At 44.8% G+C, this 23,554-nt stretch overlaps 1 protein-coding gene across 1 annotated transcript in view; it reads right to left on the bottom strand.

Moving 5' to 3' along the window:
* Positions 1 to 1,706: 1,706 nt before the first annotated feature.
* LOC143989781 (uncharacterized) overlaps positions 1,707 to 23,554 on the bottom strand; it is a 36,193-nt gene continuing 14,345 nt past the window's right edge. The window contains exon 7 of the mRNA XM_077490052.1: positions 1,707 to 4,180. Within this exon, the coding sequence (XP_077346178.1) occupies positions 3,282 to 4,180 (899 nt within the window). The 3' untranslated portion in view covers positions 1,707 to 3,281. The remainder of the gene's footprint in view (positions 4,181 to 23,554) is intronic.

Raw genomic sequence — 23,554 nt, 5'->3', positions numbered from 1 at the left:
TAATATAATGTATTAAAAAAATTAAAATGATGAAAAAAATGTATATAAAAACATGAAAAGTGACCCCCATTGCCCCGCACATACCTGTAAACGCACCCATACTGTCTATATGTGTATGTAGAGCGTGATTGCACCACACATGTGAGGGATCACCACGAATGTCGGAGTGAGAGGAATAATTCTACCACCAGAGATCACACTTATCTCTAAACTGATGAGCAGGAAAGCGCCTCCTATGGAGATTTTTAGGTACTGTAGTATTTTTCCATGTCACCGGCACACACGATGTTATTACTTGACATGTTTGGTATCTATTTACTCATCACAACCTCATCTTTTATATTTTACCTTAAAATTGTGTATAATGTGTGTGTGTTCCCACCCATGAAAGTGGGGGGCATTTATTTCAGGTGAGTGGTGCCCAGAGGGGGGAGGGGTGACACGAGCACTAAGTGGTGTATATATATAAAGGGAATGGAGCGATTTCGTCTTCACACTTATTAATGGACTTTGAGGAATGTTTGGAATGTGATTTTTTTTTACTGTTTGTATATTTTCATCATGGCACCAATGTGAATGGAGAGGTGTTGTTGTGGTTATTACACCAATTTTTCCACAATTTTATGCATAAAAAAAGTATTGTAGAAAAGATCACACCATAGAACGTAGAAAATAAACCCGGATATGAAGGTGACATTTGTGTACGAGGAACACCTTAACAATTACCACAATTTTATTCTCCAGGGCCTCTGCTTTCAGAAAATATGTTTGGGGGTTTTATCGAATCTTCAGGCCCAAAATCTCCATATTAAGATGTGTGCAAAAATAATGGAAAACCAGCTCTGGCAGTGAAAGGGTTAATGTGAGCTAGATGGGATCACTCTGCTGTGGTCACACTCTAACCATTAGAGCTCCCCCTAGCTGCAGCCTGGTAATAACATTGCTAGGTCTATTCATTTATCTGCTATATACTTCCCATCTTTATATAAACGTCTCCTGACATTTAGGGGTCTATTTATAAATAATTTACATAGCAATCTGCCCGGTGACAATGCATGTACATCCCTTCTGTGTGGATGGGGGGATTGAAGGAAATAAGAGATCTGCTGAGCTGGTTGAAACTTTTCCATCAAATGAAAATAAACAATGTTACATTTGTTCATTAGATGGCAATAATGATTCTTAGCGCCATCTAATGGCAAAATGCAAATTTTCAGGTTTAATATTGTTGCTTTGATTAATTTATACCCTTCAGTGTGTTCTGTACTCACCAGTGTATGAGGATGATCTCAGTTATCTGTATGAAGACATGTCTGATGAAGAAAACTAAGGGGGTCTACTTGACAAGCATTCATCCAAATTCTGTCCATAATGTAGCAAAGTGATTTCCTATGATGGTCAGCTCCATCTAGTGACCATAATGGGGTATTTTTCGTGACATACCTCCATCAGTAAAAAAATATCACAATACTGCATTATGGCCACTAGATGGAGCCAAGGAAATCAGTGTATGAAATACAATACATCCAATATTCATCACAGCCGGGTGAATGCTGCTCACATTAAAATTTTTATTTTTTTAATATAAAAAATGAGGAAGATTTGGCTACTATTAATGTACCACATCCAATATACTGTATATATCATTTCAAAAAAGAACCTTGTATGTCGGACTTTATTGGTACAAAAAAGGGCAAACACAAAAATAACATAAAATATAAATCTTTATTACAAATAGTAAAATTTTGTGTTAAAACCACATGGGAACAAATCCATCAAACATTAGGCCATATAGATTCATAATGACTCATTTAGCTTTGCCAAATTGTCCAAGAGGTTGACGCGTTTCACATCAATAAGCTTCTTCAGGACCTTTTATGCCTTGTCAGAAAAGAAAATCATCCTAACTAAAAAACCATACAGAATACAAACACATAGCAATCTCATAATTTTATAACATCATAAATTATCATCTGTGCCACTTACATAACACTTGGGGGACATAAGGAGACGGCGATAAATGGCGGGGTCAAAGTAGTTTGCACAGTCAACTGGTCATGAGTTATGATAATAGACATGTGCATGAAAAAAAAACATTTTTTTTTACTTGTACAAAATAAAAGTTACACCCAAGCACATAAAATGAAGTTAGTCACCATTTCACAGGCACACACAAATTTAAAGTTTGACATGTTGGGTATCTATTTACTTGGCTTTTATATTGTAAAAAAATAAATGGTACATTTTTTGTGTTTTTCTGCCCCCTAAGATTAAGAGAAGTGTGTTTTTTTTTTACAAAAACAATTGTGCTTCCTAGACTTTTCAGTAATAGCATGTGACATAAAAATATGGCACTATTGCCATTTTATTCCCCAGGGTGTCTGCTTTCAAAAAATATATAATGTTTTGGGGGTTTTATATAATCTTCAGGCCTAAAATTATTTTTCATATGTGGGCAAAAAACACAAAAACGGCTCTGGCAGTGAAAGAGTTAAAAGGAAATGTTCACCTTTGGGAAGATGTTACATGTTCCTGTTCCTGCAGTGGCTCAGCGATCTGAGTCCTCTGTGTGACAGCAGTGCGGGGAGATCTTCCCCGTATCGGCTGTCACTTTATGAAAGAAAAAAAAACAGAGCGCGGCTGTGCCATTCATTCACAGAGTTCTGTCCTTTGCCAATGTCGGCTTGTGAGCTCTCTGGTAGATGATTGGTTCTTCCTGTCACTGTAACTGCCTTCCCGTATAATGTACAGGCAGACAGATTACACGGACAGCCTGCAGGAGCCCTGCATAGCACCAGCCATAACCACATCAATGCTTTCCAGGCTCCTAAAAAAAAAAAATATTGTAAATTAAAAAAATTTTACCTGCAGAAAATGTGAATTTATTATTTTTTATAAAAGGTGAACTTTTCCTTTAACAGAGCGGACACCGGGAATGTGATTTGTCTGCTCAGCATGCGCTTGTAATGAGCACCCAAGTTAAAAATTACCCCGACATTCCTAAAAACACCTCAGATTTATATACGGTTTTGGTTAAAATGATATCTTTTATTTTATCAGGACAAGGAGATTGTCATAAGAGACAAATAGATGAGACCCCGCTTTGGTCCCTTGGACGAGTCGTTTTTAAAAAAAGTCCACACCCCTGGAACTGTTTCTTACATGATGAAAATCAGCCATGGAGTATATCTGAGGTGTATATCAGGGTGTGCTTCTTCCCCACATGAGAGCTGTGATGTCCAGCAACATTCATATAGAATAAATTTCCCGCACTCAAGGCACTAATACATCTCAAGGGTTGTGTGGGATCCCTGATGTACAGGAAGACAGGAGTTCAGTGAAAAACATTCCCCGCACTCAGGACAGGAATACGGCTTCTCCCCTGTGTGAGAGCTCTGATGTTTGTGACGATAGGACTTCTGTGAAAAACATTTCCCGCACTCAGGACAGGAATACGGCTTCTGCCCCATGTGAGTTCTCTGATGTATGTAAAGATTGGACTTCTGTGAAAAACATTTCCCGCACTCAGGACAGGAATACGGCTTCTCCCCTGTGTGAGATCTCTGATGTGTATAAAGATGGGACTTCACTGAAAAACATTTCCTGCACTCAGGACAGGAATATGGCTTCTCCCCTGTGTGAGATCTCTGATGTGTGTTAAGACTGGACTTCTTTGAAAAACATTTCCCGCACTCAGGACAGGAATACGGCTTCTCCCCTGTGTGAGATCTCTGATGTGTGTAAAGACTGGTCTTCTGTGAAAAGCATTTCCCGCACACAGGACAGGAATATGGCTTCTCCCCCGTGTGAGATCTCTGATGTATGGAAAGATAGGACTTCTGTGAAAAACATTTCCCGCACATAGGACAGGAATACGGCTTCTCTCCTGTGTGAGATCTGTTATGTAGATTAAGTTTGGATTTACAAGGGAAACACTTCCCGCACTCAGTACAGGAAAAGCTCTTCTCTGTTGGAAGGACGGCACTGTCCCTCACAGTCTGAGGTTCCTCAGGATAAGAGGAATACGATGGTCCATCTACACTGTGTGGTGCCGGATGGACATTTGAGGTAGTCGGGTTTTCTCCTGGACTATACTGTGTGATGTCCTCATCTTCTACTATACAGTCTGGAGACAAAGTGAGATAATCCTCTGAGGTTTTCCTCATCTCCCGTCCATCTACTAAAATAGAAATACAAAGATTATTACTAGACATCAGCTGATTGATTCCCCTAAACCAGGACTCCACCCACATCAGGAAGCTTTGTCTCTGAGGATCTTACAATTCCCCCCTCAAGGTAACTAGTAAATGGGTCCTCTGATCTCTTACCAGATCATTTCTTTGTTCATGGACCTTAGTCAGAGAGTGAGGAAACAATGAGTGTTCTGTCTCTCCAATCTAAGCAATGAAAGTGTTATCTCTGTAAATTACAGTTGTGTTGAGATATCAGTAAAGCAATCTTTGTTTATTCAGCTGACAGTGACTCGATCCAGATGACACCTTGAAGATCTTGTGATGTTTAACCACTTCCCATCCCACGTATCATCAAATGACGTCCACAAGGTGGCTCTCTCATCCTGGATGGGCATCATATGATGTCCTTGGCTTCCCGCCGGTATAGGGGCACACGTGGCTGCCACGTCACCAAGAAACTGATGCATGTGCCCAGCGGCCACGATGTCCGCTCGTGACAGAGCAGGAACCTGGATCTGTGTGTATAAACAAACAGATCCACGTCCTGTCAGGGGAGAGGAGACAGATCATGTGTGCCTAGTATATAGGAACACTGATCGTCTCCTCCCCTAGTCAGTCCCACCCCCCACAGTTAGAACACACAGTCAGGGAACACATTTAACTCCTTGATCTCCCCTAGTGTTATTTACACAGTAATCAGTGGCTATGTATAGCACTAATTGCTGTATAAATGTCAATGGTTTCTAAAAGGGTGTCAAAAGTGTTTGATCTGTTCACCACAATGTCGTAGTCACAATAAAAATCGCAGATCACCGCCATTACTAGTAAAAAATAAATAAATAAAAATGGCATAAATCAATAACCCATTTTGTAGGAGCTATAACTTTTGCGAAAACCAATATACGCTTATTGCATTTTTTTAAAATGTTAAAAAGAATAAATAATCGGCCTAAACTGAGGAAACATTTTTTATATATTTTCTTTTTAAATTGGGATATTTATTATAGCAAAAAGTAACAAATATTGTGTTTTTTTTAAATTGTCACTCTTTTTGTTTATAGCGCAAAAAATAAAAACCGCTGAGGCGATCACATACCACCAAAAGAAAGCTATTGTGGGAAAAAAAGAACATCAATTATGTTTGAACTCAACATCACATGACAGCACAATTGTCAGTTAAATCAATGCAGTGCCCTATCGAAAAAAATGGCCCAGGCGGGGGGGTAAATTCTTCCTGGGCTGAATTGGTTACCTCCTACTTTTCCATCGTTACTTAGTATAGTCTTTGTAATAAGACCCATATGCCAATAGTTATGATGGAAGAAAACCATATGGCCTTCAGGAAGAAGCTCAAGACCCATCTCTTCTGAAGACCCAGATGGACAATGCCGGCAAAAGCGCCTTGAGGCGATTTAGTTTGCATGTGTAGCGCTATACAAGTTATTCATTCATTCATTCAGAATCTGTCTCTTTCAAGAAAACTATGTCTCCCACTTGTAGGTTGGGTTTGCTAGTTTGCCATTTACTGCGACTTTGAAGTTTAGAATGGTACTCCATCTTCCAGTGGTTCCAAAACACAATAGCAAAAATGTTGAACCTGTTTCCATTGATGCTTGTAAACGTTAGAGTAATCAACTTCCTCTGTGGGAATAGTGGCTATCCCAATATTTTGGGTAATAAGAGTGGCTGGAGTGAGCAATACTGGAGACACTGGATCTGAGGACACAGGGACCAGTGGCCTTGCATCGGTTATAGCAGACAAGAAGAGTGACTAAGATTTCATGGGTAAGCTGGGAAGTTTTCTAGTCCAGTAGCATAGAGTCCCGTATTTTTCTTACAACTCCAATCATGCGTTCTCAAGAGCCTCCCATGTGAGGGGAATGAGGTGGGTTGACTTCACATTTACACTTGTTGTCATTCAAGAAGTTCACTATCTTTACTTCTCCTTTAAAATTAGCCCCACAGTCAGATCTAAGTAACTTAACAGGTCTTCGCACAGAAACACATCTTATGAAGGCATTAATGAAACAGGAAGAGACCATTGATTCTATCATTTTGATGTGCACTGTCTAACAAAGCAATAATGTGATGATGTCCTGGAATAATGAGGGGATTTTTTTCTCCACTGAACGAATTAGATCTTCCAATGTGACCACCAACTCGAAATAACTTGTGATCAATTATTGGATTTATTTTGTACAGAGGGCTATCCGTAGAGGTTGAGTTCCTTTGATATGTTAACAATCTCTTGTGAGTACACTTTATGTTGGACACATTGGATGATAACCCTTTCTGTTTGACCGACTTCCTCAATTATGGAGGAGCCTTTACAGATGTCCCGTTTGTGACACTCCTTTTCAGTGCTAGAGCAGTTTGCAAATTGATGAGCAACGTGAATAAGATGTGCAATGACTCATACAACAAAGGACCACTTAGAAAAGTGTTCAAGACAGGGAGGACTCGGCCTTACTTTGCTGCGCATGCGCTTGTACTGAGCATCCAATTTAAAAAATACCCCGACATTCCTAAAAGCACCTCAGATTTATATACGGTTTTGGTTAAAATTATCTTTTATTTTATCAGCACAAGGAGATTGTCATAAGAGACTAATAGATGAGCCCCCGATTTGGTCCCTTGAACGAGTCATTTTTAAAAAAGTCCACACCCCTGGAACTGTTTCTTACATGATGAAGATCAGCCATGGAGTATATCTGAGGTGTATATCAGGGTGTGCTTCTTCCCCACATGAGAGCTGTGATGTCCAGCAACATTCATACAGAAGACATTTGTTGGTGCTAAGGCATTCAATGCTGGAACTGGCATAAAGTTCATCGATATGTTGGTTTGCAGCTGTGGAGTAGTGCACTTGCTAGTAGGTACTTGGTTAGTGCTAGAGTAAGGTGGACAATTATATGCATACTAGTGTCTGCTGCTTGCTGGAAGATATAAAGGCAAATCATCTTGGAGGCACAGCAGATGCAGAGCCCTCAATTGAGTGTCTTGGCTGCTGTGAGAGGGAGTTGATGTTCTGGAGAAGTATGTGAAGAATCTGAGGCATAAGATATAAATGAGTGTCTGCAACTGTTGCCTCTTTTGCTTTAGCTAGCAGCTTGTTCTAAGACCTTTAACCTTGCAATAGCTGTGGCATGCTCACATTGTTTTTCCAAAACTTCCATTTCTGCTTGCTGGCATGCAGCTTGAGCTTCCATCTCTGCTTTCTGGCGCGCAGCTTGAGCTTCCATCTCTGCTTTCTGGCGCGCAGCTTGAGCTTCCATCTCTGCTTTCTGGAGCGCAGCTTGAGCTTCCATCTCTGCTTTCTGGAGCGCAGCTTGAGCTTCCATCTCTGCTTTCTGGCGTGCAGCTTGAGCTTCCATCTGTGCTTTCTGGCGCGCAGCTTGAGCTTCCATCTCTGCTTTCTGGCGCGCAGCTTGAGCTTCCATCTCTGCTTTCTGGCGCGCAGCTTGAGCTTCCATCTCTGCTTTCTGGCGCGCAGCTTGAGCTTCCATCTCTGCTTTCTGGCGCGCAGCTTGAGCTTCCATCTCAGCTTTCTGGCGCGCAGCTTGAGCTTCCATCTCTGCTTTCTGGTGTGCAGCTTGAGCTTCCATCTCTGCTTTCTGGCGCGCAGCTTGAGCTTCCATCTCTGCTTTCTGGCGCGCAGCTTGAGCTTCCATCTCAGCTTTCTGCCGCGCAGCTTGAGCTTCCATCTCTGCTTTCTGGTGTGCAGCTTGAGCTTCCATCTCTGCTTTTTGAAGCTATGTTATTCTCAATTCTGCCTTTGTATGCACCACTAAATTATGTGTCTTTCAAGATTGAGCTACTCAAATCCCTTTAATTCTTCCAATGACAGTTGACTGTTGTACCGCATTAAGGAGATCAGTATATTTAACACAGTCTTTGATAACTCTCATAAGGAACATTCAATTTCTTGATAGCGCCCTTTAGTTGTAATGGCTCATGAGATTGTTGTGAGAGAGCAGACATGCATTTAACAGTATTAGACCATAAGTCATTGAAATTAGACAGCAGTTCTTCCTTGTCAGCTTTGAGATTTTCTAATGCCCCATACACACGATCAGATTTTTCTACGTAAAATGTGCGATTGGACTGTGTTGTTGGAAATTCTGATCATGTGTGGAGTCCATCTGACTTTTTCCATCCGATTTTCTGACGCACAAAGTTTGAGAGCAGGATCTAAAATTTTTCCACAACAAAATCCGATTGCTTAAATTTCCAATCGTGTGTAGACAAGTCCGACGGACAAAGTGCCACGCAGGCTAAGAACAAACTAACAGATGAAATCTGTTGGCTACTGGCCAGTTTATACTCCTGACGTATGCGTTTGGCGTTACCTCGTTCCGAATGATCAGATTTTCTGACAACTTTGTGCGGCCGCGTGTATGCAAGACAATTTTGGCCCAAAATCCATCAGAAAAAATCTGAAGGATTTTGTGAACGGAATGTCCGACCATATGTATGGGGCATTACACTTTCAAGTTTGGTTTTGTTAAGCGTTTTTCTCTTTTGTTTGATTCAGGGTTTAATTCCTGATCTGGTAGTAGTTCTGATTCTGGTTGTGTCTTAGTTTCCCCAGATTGCATATTAATTTGCTTAAACATTGTGAGAGGTTTCATAGTAAAGTCCTTCCAGCAGCAATGTATGATTTTGCTGTGCCTGAGTTCAGGTTTCCAAGGCTACAGTTACAGAAAGGTTTGCTTTAACTTTCTTATAAGATTTCATAGACAAAAAGCCATATGCTAATGCATACAGAGGCAGTGTATAAACTGTTTGTATGGCACAGTTGTATGAACATTCACAGCAGTAACATTGTCCTGTGGCTGATGACTGCTATGCTGAGATTTGCTTGCAGACCCATACAGGATTGTATAGTAATGGTTTCACTGTCTGTTACCTCCTATTTCCAGTGACCATATTATAGCTCACTGCTTAGCCAGAAATAGCAAGGATCCTATGAAACACATTTCACTGATCTTTCTAACAATCTTTTGACTGTTCTGCCTCTCCAATCTAAGCATTGAAAGTGTGATCTCTGTAAGTTACAGTTGTGTTGAGATATCGATAACCCAATCTTAGCTGAATAAACAGACAGCAACAATTCAGACTACATCTTGAAGACCTTGTGAAGTTTATTCTATAAACTGAGGATCTTACAAGAATAAACATTGGATAGATCAAAAGATCATAACGTGATCCACTCCATGAGACATGAGGCTGAGATGCATTACTGGGAGAATGAACAAAGGTTGGAGCTAACTATACATGATAAATCTGAGCTACAGGAAGGGGAGGAACCAGGGACATAATAATATATATATAACATTTAAAGGCATATCACAAAGCATGTGAAACATTACAAGAACTGTCTTTTATAGGAGTGACAGTGATGAGGGGATTATAGGATGAGTGCTCCTACCCCTCTATCACTCATTGCCATCTTTCCAACACAAGAAGTACAGCACTTCCTTATTTAGTTCATGATTTAGTCATGAATAACAGCAGGGCTGAGCCCCACCAGAGGTCAGAGAGTGAGGAAATAATAAGAACTGTCTTTTATAGGAGTGACAGTGATGAGGGGATTATAGGACGAGTGTCCCCACCCCCTCTATCACTCATTGCCATTTTCCCAACACAAGAATTACTGCACTTCATTATTTAGTCCATGATTTAGTCATGAATAACAGCGGGGCTGAGCCCCACCAGAGGTCTGAGAGTGAGTAAGGTGGGAGAACAACCAAGATGAAGACTGGACTGATCCTGAAGACCCCCATCATTGGGTTATTGACTCTCCCTTATCACTTTCTGTTTAGGGTTCCAAAGTTTGAGGATGTTATCACATTTGTATCAATATGTAAAGGTCTATGCTCCAATCAAATCATCGGTTATAAAATGTCCAGCTGGTAGAAAATGGGTGTAACAAAAGAGAATGCATATTATATGTATATATAGCAGTGGATAGAAAGGAGAGAGCAGAAGTCAAGACTATGTAACGTACAACATATTGTATAAGATACAGCAGATAAGACTATATAGTAATAGAATTATGTAATGTACAACATGGAGTAAATAGTGCAGAGGTCAAGAGTATGTAATGTACAATATGAATTTTAAAGTGTAATGGTCAGGCAATCAGTGCTAGTCTAAATAGTCACATAAGACAAGTTGCAGAGGACCCGACCCACTCCCTCCCATCCCCTGAGACTGAACACATTGTTTCTATGTGTCTATCAGATGATAGGGGATCTAGGTGGACCCTCCGTACTGCTCTCTCCTTTACAATAAAGTCTCCTCTTACCTGGTGATGTGAGGGGTGGCAGATTATCCATCATGACATCATTGTAGATATCCTTGTATCCTTCTAAATACTCCCAGTCCTCCATGGAGAAATAGATAGTGATATCCTGACACCTTATAGGAACCTGACACACACAATGATATAGTAACCATCCAGACATATCCCTTGTCTGTTACTGGATAATGTCCCAGAATTCCCAGCACCGCTCACCTCTCCTGTCAGCAGCTCCGTCATCTTCTTGGTGACTTCTAGAATCTTCTTTGTATTTCTCTATTCTATCAGGGAGGTGGAGACAATGTGATGGGCATATGATCACTGGATGTCATAGGAGGAATACTCTAGATTTGAACACAGATAGTAAAATCAAACAACACCCCCAGAATCCTCCTCACCACTCCATTATAATAAATGTAAATAAAAAAAAATCTAAGTTACTTACTGGTAATGTTTTTTCCAGGAGTCTTTAAGGACAGCACACTTGAGAGACCTTGGCTCCTCCCTTCTCAGGAAACACCGCCTCCACCAGATCTTGAAAACCACTCCTTCCCTCTAGCCCTTCAGTTTTTGCATGAGCACCTCCGGCCAGACTAGGGAGACATAAGGATACATCATAAAAAAATTACACATACATTATGCTCTCATGTCCTAATGGTAAGATCTTATTTTGGATGGGTACCGGTGCTGTCCTGAAAGACTCCTGGAAAAAACATTACCGGTAAGTAACTTTGATTTTCCCTCTTTCGTCTTTCAGGACAGCACACTTGAGAGGATAAGGGAGCACTTACCCTAGGGTGGGACTACTGCTTGTAGGACTTTACGTCCAGAGGCCTGGTCCTGGGCAGACAATAAGTCCAGTCTGTAGTGCTTAACAAAAGTCTTAAAACTTGACCACATTGCTGCTCTGCAGATCTGCTCGGGTGTAGCACCAGCCCACTCTGCTTGTGACGTTGCCATAGCCCTAGTGAAATGGGCCCTAATACCTTCCGGGACCTCCACCCCCTTTGCTATGTATGCCTGACAGATTGCCAAACTTATCCACCTGGCTATAGCATTTCTTGAGGCTTTGGACCCCTTCCTAGCCCCTTTAAAAGAGACAAACAAATGAATCAGACTTCCTGAATTTCTCCGTAATCTCCAGGTATTTTAACACACACCTTCTGACATCTAACTTGTGAAAGACATGCTCCTGTTCCCTCACAGGATTTGAACAAAAAGTGGGAAAACTAATTTTCTGACTTCTATGAAATTTTGAAGCTACCTTTGGCAAAAAGGGCGGATCGGTTTTTAAAAATAATCCGATCCACAAAAATCTGAAGGAAAGACGCCCTCCTTGAGAGGGCTTCTAGCTCACTAACCCTTCTCGCGGTAGCGATTGCTACCAAAAAAACTGACTTGAGGGTTAAAAATGTTACCATACAAGAACTGATAGGTTCAAAAGGATCCTCTGTAAGAGCCTGCAACACTAAAGATAAATCCCAAACTGGAAAGGGATAGAAACTGACTGGTCTCTGTCTACTTAAACCTTTAAAGAACCTGGAAACCGAAGGATTTGCTGCCAGTTGCTGTTCAAGAAAAACACTTAAAGGCGAAACCTGTCCTTTAAGACTACTGAGAGCCAGTCCCTTATCTGCCCCCCTCTGTAGGAACTCCAGCACTGCTACTGGACTACGAACGTTAAAGAAGCTTTCCGCACACCAAGAATTGAATTTTTCCATACTTTCAAATAAATCCTGTGTGTCTTCCTTTCTAGAACTCTTTTGGAGAACCCCTTGTTTCTCAGAATCTCCGCTTCAGTTGCCAGGCTGCCAGACTCCACCTCTCCACCTGAGGTCAGCAGATTGGGCCTTGAAAGAGTAGGTCTTCCCTGACTGGAAGTATCCAAGGCGATTCCACCACCAGCTTCTTTAGAACAGAAAACCAAGGCCTCCTGGGCCAGTGTGCAGCTATCAAGATTAAGGTTGTGTCCTGTAACTGGAATTTACTCAGAACTGCCGGCAACAGCAAAGGAGGGGGTAAAGGCATAGCACTTGGCAAAAGGCCTTCTCTGAGAAAGAGCATCTCCTATTGCTCCGTCCCCCCAATTTAAGAATAGAGGAGTTTTTGTGTTTTCTCTTGACGCAAAAAGATCCACATACAGGATCCCCCACTTCTGGACAATCATCTTGTAGATTCCCAGATTCAGGACCAAGTCGCTCTCTCCCAGGTTCCTCCTGCTAAGGAAGTCTGCTCTCTGATTTAGCTCTCCTTTCAGGTGTACTGCTGATAGAGAGGGCACATGACCTCTGCCCAGCTGAATATTGCTTCTGTTAGAGAGCAAAGGGAAGAGCTTCTTGTGTCCCCCTGTCAATTGATGTAAGCAACTGCAAAGAATTGTCCGAACGGGCCTGAAGATGATGTTCCTGGAATTCCTGCTGGAAAAACCTGAGAGCCAGGGAGATGGCTCTCAGTTCTGTCCAATTCAAGGACTTCCCTGCATCCTCGAAACTCCAGGATCCTTAGGCCAGACCTTTCTCCAGGTGTGCTCCCCAACCCGTGCCGCTCCATTGAGATGACCTTGGACACTCTGTGTGGGGTGGCCTGAGAACTGCAGTCTGTACCCCCTCCTTACAATGCCTAGTATAAATGGATTAGAGGTAACCGACTCCCACTGTGGGAGAAAAGCCCCCAGTCTTCCTCCCACCGGGGTTAGCCTGTCATTGGGACTTTTGGGACTGCTCAGGAGGGCGAAAAATCATTCCCCCACGCCCTCTGCCCTTGTTGGTCCAGACTTTTTCCTGGGACTCTGTCCTTGGAAGGTTAAACTTCCTTTACGGGCGAGTCTTCTTGTTAGATTTCTCCCCCACTTTTTCTTTAAGGAAAAAGCCTTCTTTTTATCCGCTGTTCGATCAAGGAAAGCCTCCAAGTGTGGACCGAACAGTAAATCCCCTTTGAAGGGAATTTCACAAAGCTTGATCTTTGAAGCATTGTCCCCTTGCCATGTTTTTAACCAAAGTGCCCTTCTGGCTGAATTAGCCAAGGCAGAGGATCTAGCAGACATGCGGAGCGACTCTGACGCATCTGTTATGTATGCGACTCCTTTTAAAAGCATTGGGAAGGAGGAAAGAATTGTTTCCTTTGCGGTCCCCACCTTAATATGAGCTTTTATATGAGTCAACCAATGCTCCATGTTACGTGCCACCACTGTGACAGCCATGGCAGGCTTAAGATTGCTTAAGAAGAATCCCAAGATTTCTTGAGGAGAGAATCCATCCTCTTGTCAATAGGGTCTGCTAGCATACCTATATCTTCAAAGGCCCAATCTGTCTTTCTGGATACCTGAGAAAAGGCTGCATCCAGTCTAGGAGATTTGTTCCACACATCAGCTTCATCCTCTGAAAAGAGGAATCTGCGTTTCGATGCTCTAGAAAAGAAAGGCTTCCTCTCTGGGTCTCGCCATTCCTTCCTAATGGTCTCTACCAGAACCTCATGGACCGGGAAGACCCTTTCCTTCAGTTCTCTGAGACCTTCATACACCTGGTCATGGAGAGACCGGGATTTTTTCTCCTCTTGGATACCTAGTGTAGTGTGAATAGCTCCCAGGAGCTCTTCCACTTCCTCCAGGGAGAGCTTGTATCGGGAGGATCTGGAGGACTCACCATCCACCTTCTCTCCCTCTGACTCTAAAGAGTCTGAGGATTCACTGTCAGGATCATCCTCTAATGTCGTTCTGTTACCCCCAAGTAACCCTTCATTAGCAGAGGGACCTGCTAAGGGGCCAGGTTTGACACCTTGCTGCGCTGGCAGAGGACTAGCTGGGGGTTGCATAGGCTGAACATTTTCAAACAAAGCCTTAAAAGATTGAAAAGTGCTGGAAAGCTCTTTAACAGAAGCTACCAGACCAGAACTTTGTTCCTCAGCATGATCCCTAACTAAGCCCTCAATGCAATTCCTGCATAACACTTTCCCCCAGGATTCCCCTAAAACACTTCTACATAAGGGGCACTTCTTCTTGGACCTCTTTGAGAGCTTAAATTTTTCCATGAACTTGTCCTGTAACAACAACAAAAAACCCCACCAGCATCAGCCCCTGCCAGAAAAAAAATCAACACCAGACCAACACCAGGAGTGCACCTCCCAGGAACGACCACCACAAGGGTCCCAGACGTGCAACTCCTCCCCTCCCACCAATGAGGGGGTTCACCAGTAGAGCTAAGTGGGAAAATAGTAAGGGAACACCACCCTAGGGTTCCACTTACCATAGAATGGCTAGTGCTGGCATCACCCGGAACCGAACAGGAACCGTCAGTCTCAGACATCCCTTCGGCCAAAATGATCGGTTTGCCACAAAACTGCTCCTCTTAGCTGTCGCTACAGCCTGAATGGGGCACACACCAGCCTTCGCGCTGTTTGTTTTAGCGTCCCACGACCAGAACCAGAAGTCACGGGTGAACTGGAAGTGACCTCTCCCGTCGGAAAAGACGTCGCCCATCATCCGACCCAGCCTTGAGCTCCATGCTGGCCGCACTAACGAGGGGGAGACTCGGACACTCCAGTAAACATCTTCCCCAGGCAGCGCCAAAATGAACGTCCCAGGCCTCCACTTTCCCCAAGGGAGGATGGGACGCGCCAAACACTGCAGGTAACAGACTCCCCAGCCCTGCTGCTGTGTATGAGAGACCTCCATCTCTCTAGACATCCCTTCGGCCAGAACGATCGATTCACCTTCAGGATAACACGGGCCTCAGCCTCCCCAGCTGAATTAAGCCCAGGTTCCTAGCGATGTCTCCTCGCCGGAGGAAACACCAAAACTGAAGGGCTGGAGGGAAGGAGTGGTTTTTAAGATCTGGTGGAGGCGGTGTTACCTGAGAAGGGAGGAGCTGAGGTCTCAAGTGTGCTGTCCTGAAAGACGAAAGAGGGAAAAAATAATAGAATAAAGTAGGACACTAATTGTGCATCAGAGGAGTACAAAAAATTGAAAGACAATATAATTCTACAAAAATAAAAAATAATATTTCAAAAAAACTAAATTTAAGATACATTACAGTCTTAATGATTTAATTTGAGTTCAGGGATGTGCTAGTTCCCAGCAAGTTATATAGAAAATGGGCTACGCGTTTCACGGGTGATTCTGCTTCATCAGGGCCTTGATGATAGCACAGATGTAAATGTGTGAATTCTACAAATAGAGTGTTGATGAATGTAACATATATCATATAATTAATGTAAATACATAATGATGCAATCAACACAGATATGTTAATCCATTTGTCTTTACTAAGGATGAGCCGAACACCCCCGTGTTTGGTTCGCACCAGAACCTGCGAACAGACCTAAACTTTGTGTGAACTTTAGAACCCTATTAAAGTCTATGGGACTCGTTCAAAATCTAAAGTGCTAATTTTAAAGGCTAATATGCAAGTTACTGTCCTAAAAAGTGTTTGGGGACCCGGGTCCTGTCCCAGGGGACATGGATCAATGCAAAAAAACGTTTTAAAAACGTCAGTTTTTTCAGGAGCAGTGATTTTAATAATGATTAAAGTGAAACAATAAAAGTGTAATATTGCTTTAAATTTCATACCTGGGGGGTGTCTATAGTATGCCTGTGAAGGGGCGCATGTTTCCCGTGCTTAGAACTGTCCCTGCACAAAGTGTCATTTCTGCAGGAAAAAAAGTATTTTAAAATCACTTGCGGCTATAATGAATTGTCGGCTCCCGTAACACTCAATGAGTGTTCTCTGTATTATGGGAGCCAACAATTCATTCATTGATAAAAAAAAAGGTTCCCCTAAGTTCAATTACCAAGCCCTTCAGGTCTGGTATGGATATTAAGGGGAACCCTGCATCAAAGTTAAAAAAAATTACGTGGGGTCCCCTAAAAATCCATACCAGACCCATTATCCAAGCACGCAACCTGGCAGGCCGCAGGAAAAGGGGGGGACGAGAGAGCGACCCCCCGAACCGTACCAGGCCACATGCCCTCAACATTGGGAGGATGCTTTAGGGGTCTGTGACCCCTCAAAGCACCATGTCCCCATGTTGATGGGGACAAGGGCCTCATCCCCACAATCCTGGCCGGTGGTTGTGGGCGTCTGCAGGCAGGGGGCTCATCAGAATCTGGAAGCCCCCTTTAACAAGGGGACCCCCAGATCCCTCCCCCCTGTTTGAAATGGTAAGGGGGTACAAAAGTACCCCTACCATTTCACAAAGAAAGTGTAAAAAATGGTTAAATAAGACAAACACACTTTTGAAAAATTCCTTTATTAAAAATAAAAAAAATTAAAAAAAAAAGATTCCAGCGGTGGTAATCCACTCTTGCTATCCAGCGACGGATGATCATCTCTCCGGGGTCCAGCGATGGCTGATCTGATCCAGCGACGGGTGATTTTCAGTCCAGCACAGTCCATCCATGCATCCATCTTCTGTCTCCACAGAGGAGACACTGCGGGATCCCAGCGCCTGACGTTTCTTATATTAGGAGGGCGGGGCCACCCGTCACCTGACCCCCACCCACTCTGACGCTAGCGAGGGAAGCCAGGGGTTTCCAGGGGTTTCCATCAAAGCCCCCCCAACCCCCCTCCTTCTCCGCTCTGTTTACACACATGGAGGAGGAGGGGGACGTGCTGATCGAGGATTGTACAAAGTTTTCTATGCTCTGTAGATGGGCAGGGAGGAGGGGGAGAGTGGCTGGGAAGGAGAAAAACATAAAATAATGTGTAGTGATTGGGGGGTTAAGAGGATAATCAGACCGCCAAGCGCCCCCCAGAAAATATCTGATCCCCTTGCACTAACCCTCTCCTCTCTTAAAGCGCCCCCCCCCAGACAACATATCTAACCCCCACCCCCATCTTGCACTAGCCCATTCCCCTCCCAAAGGACCCCATCACATATTAGACCCCCAAGGTGCCCCCCAGCACAACATATCTAACCCCCACCTTCTTGCACTCTCCCCTCACAAAACACCCCCCCAGCACATATAAGACCCTCAAGCGCCCCCCAGCACATATCTGACCCCCCTGCACTATCCCTCTCCCCTCACAAAGCACCCCTTCAGCACATATCTAACCCCCACCCCCTCGCACTAGCCCTCTCCCCTCACAAAGCACCCCCCCAGCACATATCTGACCCCCCCTCCTTGAACTAACCCTCTCCTCTCTTAAAGCATTCCCCCAGCCCATATCTGACCCCCACCCCCATCTTGCACTAGCCCTCTCCACTCCCAAAGCGTCTCAACACATATTAGACCCCTAAACTCCCCCAAGCACATATCTAACCCCCTTGCACTAGCCCTCTCTACTCACAAAACACCCCCGAAGCACATATCAGACCCCTAAGCAACCCCCAGCACATATCCAACCCACCCTTGCACTAGCCCTCTCCCCTCTTAAAGTGCCCCCCAGCACATATCAGATCCCCAAGCACCCCCCCCCCCCACATATCTGACCCCTGCATTTTGTGCATTATTTATTTCTGCCCCCACTTTCCATGCAGAGCACTCACAATTTGGCCACATGTACCGTTCACCATGGCACGGAAGTCGTGCCACAATATTGCTCTCTTTCGGGCCACCAAAAGTGTCATAGGTCTTTTACAATCTTATAGCGTATATGCAAAAAAATGCCACCACTAAAGTCTTCAGGTTTGACTTGAAGAAAAGGTGGCAACCCTATTCCACCCTCCTCAGGGGCACTGCAGGTGTAGAGAAAATCTGTGTAAGAGGATATGGAGGATCTAGGATGGAGGAGGACCTGGGGGTCTTAGTAGATGATAGGCTCAGCCAGGGCTCGACAAACCCGAGGCGCCAGGTCGCCAATGCGACCAGAACTCGCAACCTGGCGCCTAAGCTGCCACCAGCCCACTCACTATTGTTGCCCCAGACATGCAGCGCATGAACACTGACTGCCGTCCTCCTCCACACTCAGTGGCACCACGCTAAGTGTGTGAAACTGACAAGCAACGGAGAGAGGAGGATCTGTCAGATTTCAGTTTGATATCGGGGTGGGCGGGACCCGGCAGTTATCGAACACCAGCCAATGGGATATGGGCGGGTCGCTGCGTGTATGTGGCCCGCCCCTTTTCTTAAGCAGCCCAATCGTTGGCTGGTGTTAGATAGCTGCTGAGTCCCGCCCACCCCGGCCGGGTCCCGCCCATTCTGACATTAAGCTCAATTCTGACAGCTCCTCTGTTACATTTTAGTAACAGTGTCCCGTGTGAAACCTGCCAGTGCCACCTGCCAGCGCCAACCAGTGCCATCTGCCAGTGCCAACCAGTGCCAGTGCCAACCAGTGCCACCTGCTAGTGCCAACCAGTGCCACTGCCAATCAATACCACCTGCAACCACCAACCAGTGCCACCTGCCAGTGGCAATCAGTTCTACCTGCCACTACCAATCAGTGCCACCTGCCAGTGCCACCATCAGTCAGTGCCACCTGCCAGTGCCGAGTGTCACCGTCAATCAGTGCCACCGCCAATCAGTGCCACTGCCAACCAGTGCCACCTGCCAGTGCCAACCAGTGCCACCTGCCACCGCTAATCAGTTCAACCTGCCACCACCTACCAGTGCCACCTGCCACCACCGACACCAATCAGTGTCATCTACCAGTGACAACTAGTGCCACCGCCAACCAGGGCCACCTGCCACTTCCAAACCAGTGCCACCTGCCAGTGCCAATAGTGCCACCTGCCAGTGCCAAACCAGTGTCACCTGCCAATGCCCACCAGTGTCACCTGCCAATGCCATCTGGCAGTTCCACGTGCCTGCCAGTGGCAACCAGTGCCAGCCAGTGCCACCTGCCACAGCCAATCAGTGCCACCTGCCACCGCCAATCAGTTCCACCTGCCAGTGCCAACCAGTGCCACTGCCAATCAGTGCAACGTGCCACCTGCCAGTGCCACTGCCAATCAGTGCCAACTAGTGCCACCGCCAACCAGTGCCACCTGCCAACACCAACCAGTGCCACCGCCAATCAGTGCCATCTGCCAGTGACAACTAGTGCCACCTGCCATCACCAACCAGGGCTACCTGCCACTTCCAAACCAGTGCCACCTGCCAATCAGTGTCACGTGCCACCGCCAGTGCCAAACCAGTGTCACCTGCCAGTTCCAACCAGTGTCACCTGCCAGTGCCATCTGGCAGTTCCACGTGCCTGCCAGTGGCACCCAGTGCCACCAGCCAGTGCCACCTGCCAGCCTTACTCTTTCTGGTCAGCCCATAACCCTGATGTAACAGTGTTTCATTGGAGTTATTGACTGGGTGCTCCATTGTGAGTTAGGGATAGGGGGTGAAAATGAGTGGCCGTACCCCGGGAGCTGACAATCCATACCACTCTAAAAAAAAAAAAACTGGCTCCTAACTTTTTTAACTGGCTCCTAAATTCAAAGCAAATTTGTCAACCCCTGGGCTCAGCAATGGCATGCAATGCCAAGCTGCTGCTAACAAAGCAAACAGAATATCGGCATTAAAAAGGGATCAACTCCAGAGATAAAACGATAATTCTCCCGCTCTACAAGACTCTGGTCCGGCCGCACCTGGAGTATACTGTCCAGTTCTGGGTACCAGTCCTCAGGAAGGATGTACTGGAAATGGAGCGACTACAAAGAAGGACAACAAAGCTGATAAAGGGTCTGGAGGATATTATTTATGAGGAAAGGTTGTGAGCTCTGAACTTATTCTCTCTGGAGAAGAGACGCCTGAGAGGGAATATGATTTCATTATATAAATACCGGACTGGTGACCCCACAATATATAAATACCGCACTGGTGACCTTACAATATATAAATACCAGACTGGTGACCCCACAATATATAAATACCGGACTGGTGACCCCACAATATATAAATACCGGACTGGTGACCCCACAATATATAAACACCTGACTGGTGACCTCACAATATATAAATACCGGACTGGTGACCCCACAATATGTAAATACCGGACTGGTGACCCCACAATATATAAATACCGGACTGGTGACCCCACAATAGGGAGAAAACGTTTTGGCAGAAGGGAGTTTAACAAGACACGTGGCCACTCATTAAAATGAGAAGTAAAGAGGTTTAACCTTAAACTACTTAGAGGGTTCTTTACTGTAAGTGCGGCAAGGATGTGGAATTCCCTTTCACAGGCGGTGGTCTCAGCGGGGGGCATTGATAGTTTCAAGAAACTATTAGATAATCACCTGAACGACTGCAACATACAGGATATACAATGTAATACTGACATTTAGACACACACATGGGTTGGACTTGATGGACTTGTGTCTTTTTTCAACCTCACCTACTATGTAACTATATGAGGAGAGATGAGGAGGAGATCCAGGAATCAGGATAAAGGTCAGGACAAGCAACAGACGAGCGCATCCAAGAGATGAAGCCGGGGTCACTACACAGAAAATCAATCCAAGGAAACAACAGGCAGGACGAGGAATAGCAAGAAGGAGCTCAGAGACAAATGAGAATATTGCTCAGCCAATGGGAGATGATCTCAGCATGACTTACATAATGAAGGAGATGAGGGGGAGGGGAGGAAGTCACTTATGGTAACCATAGAGACATGGAAATTCACCTGGCTCAGCAGGGATCGGTCACATTTCCATCCATGTGTGGTCACTGCTGGATAAAAGTCACTCCATCAGCGGCTGCAGCCAATAGCTTCATCACTGATCTGTGTATTCTGAGAGCGGAGGAGCGCCCCCCATTGTCAGAATACAATAGTGCAGCGGGGAGGATTCCCCCATCTGCCTCCAATGTGTGGATGGGGGAATCACTTCCGTTTTTTCCTCTCATCCCGCTGGATGAACGATAAAACTGAACCATGTATGGCCAGATTTAGAAGGAAGATATATTCATCATCAACTGATCCCCCTGAAGGGGTTAATCTACATATTACCTCCTCTGCCACCAGATCCAACAAGGTGTCCTCTAACACATGGAACTTCCTATCGCTAGCTGACTTTACTTCCTGTCGTTCCTCATATCACTTCCTGTTTGTATTCCATAGAGACTTCCTGTCTGGGTAGAAGTGAGATCACCACCTTGTGGACATCAGAGGAACATTCATATATAAAGTGCTAGGGGCTCAAATATTATTCTCTGCAGATCTACTGCTTCCACTTTACACCTACTTCACTGATCTTATGGTGTTTATCAGTAAATGAAGTAAACTGATCAATGTGCAAATTCATATACAACATAAAGTGCTTTGTGTTCAGGATTAGGGATGAGCCGAACACCCCCCCCCCCCCCCGGTTCGGTTCGCACCAGAACTTTCGAACGGACCCCAAATTCGTATGAACTTTAGAACCCCATTGAAGTCTATGGGACTCGAACGTTCGAAATTAAAAGTGCTAATTTTAATGGCTAATATGCAAGATACTGTCCTAAAAAGGGTTTGGGGACCTGGCTCCTGCCCCAAGGGACATGGGTCAATGCCTAAAATGTTTTTAAAAATGGCAGTTTTGGCGGGAGCACTGATTTTATTGATGATTACATTGAAAAAAAAAGTGAAATATTCCTTTAAATATGGTGCCTGGGGGGTGTCTGTAGTATGCCTGTGAAGTGCCACGTGTTTCCCGTGTTTAGAACAGTCCCTGCACAAAATGACATTTAACGGAAATAACATCATTTAAAACTGCTTGCGTTTTTAATGTTATATCTGGTTCCTGCAATATGGTTGAAAATCATTGAGAAAAATGGCATGGGTAGCCCGCCTGCCCATTACCAGCCCCTTTGGGTCTTGTATGCATATTAAGGGGAACCCTGTACCCATATTAAAAAAAGGAAATGCGTGTGGCCCCCAGGCCCTATATACTCAGAACAGCAGTATACAGGCGGTGCAAACTAGACAGGGACTGTGTAGGTTTGTTGTGTTAAGTTGAATCTGTTTGTAATTTTCAACTGGTACATTTTTAAAGTGTAGCTCCAGTCAAAAAAACAATTTTTAAGCTTTTTGGAAAACATAGGGAAGGGTTATCACCCCTGTATAATTTGTTTTGTCGTCCATCTTTTTTCATCTCACTTGCTGTTGTCTCCTTCTGTTTGCAAGTAGGAGATGTTTGTAAATTGGATGTTTGAAAGTAGGGGCCTGCCCTATATGCTCTGCAGAAATGGCGGAACAAGGTGTTGGTTTTGCCACAACATTGTAAGCCCTGAAAGTGACTCTTGGTGGACGCTGGAGTGCCCTGCTGTGAACGATTATATCAAGAATTGTAATTACATGCCATTGTTGAACAGTGGTAGAAAAACTGACCTTTGGTGGTTGTGCTGCTGGTGCCACAACACTATAAGTCCTCACCGTTACTCTGGGTGGGCACAGGAAGGGGCCCTCCTGTGAAATATTATATCAAGAATTGTAATTACATGTCCCTGTTAAACAGGGGCAGAAAAATTGGGCCTTAGGCACTGCTGCTGGTGCCACCACACTGCAACCTCTCCCATATACTCTAGTTTTATTGCAGGAATTAGCCCTGCTGCAAAGCATTGCATCAAAAATTTAAATTAAACGCCCCTGTTAAACAGGGGCAGAAAAATTGGGCTGATGGCATCACCTAGAACCAGAAATGTTCTTCCAACATATTCGGTGGACAGGCTCACCCTGTGATCGGTAACAAAGCCACCAGCAGCACTAAAGGTGCGTTCCGAAAGAACGCTGGATGCAGGACAGGCCAGTAGCTCAATTGCATACTGCGCAAGCTCTGGCCAGTGATCCATCCTCAAGACCCAGTAAGCCAGAGGATTTTCGGTGGGAAAGGTGTCCAAGTCTGACCTTGCCCCTAGGTATTCCTGCACCATGTAAATCAGACGCTGGCGATGGTTGCTGGAACCGATCATACCTTGGGGCTGCGGACTAAAAAATTGTCTGAAAGCATCAGTCAGACGGCCACCTTCTCCACCGCTCCTTCTGACCGATGCCTCAGCAACACGTTGTCCAGGACCAGGAGTTTGTAACCTCCCAGTCTCTGGGAACGCGTTGCACAGACCTTTCTGCAAGGCCTCCAGGAGATGTCTCATCCTCTGCTCCCTCTGCGATAGCAACATAAGGTCGGCAACCTTACCCTTGTACCGTGGATCAAGGAG

This window comes from Lithobates pipiens, unplaced genomic scaffold, assembly GCF_037356315.1.
Source record: "Lithobates pipiens isolate NorthernLeopardFrog02 unplaced genomic scaffold, aLitPip1_a1.2 Scaffold_18, whole genome shotgun sequence".
NCBI lineage: Eukaryota > Metazoa > Chordata > Amphibia > Anura > Ranidae > Lithobates > Lithobates pipiens.
The sequence above is the reverse complement of the archived record's forward strand: the minus strand, read 5'-3'. Positions and strand labels throughout refer to the sequence as shown.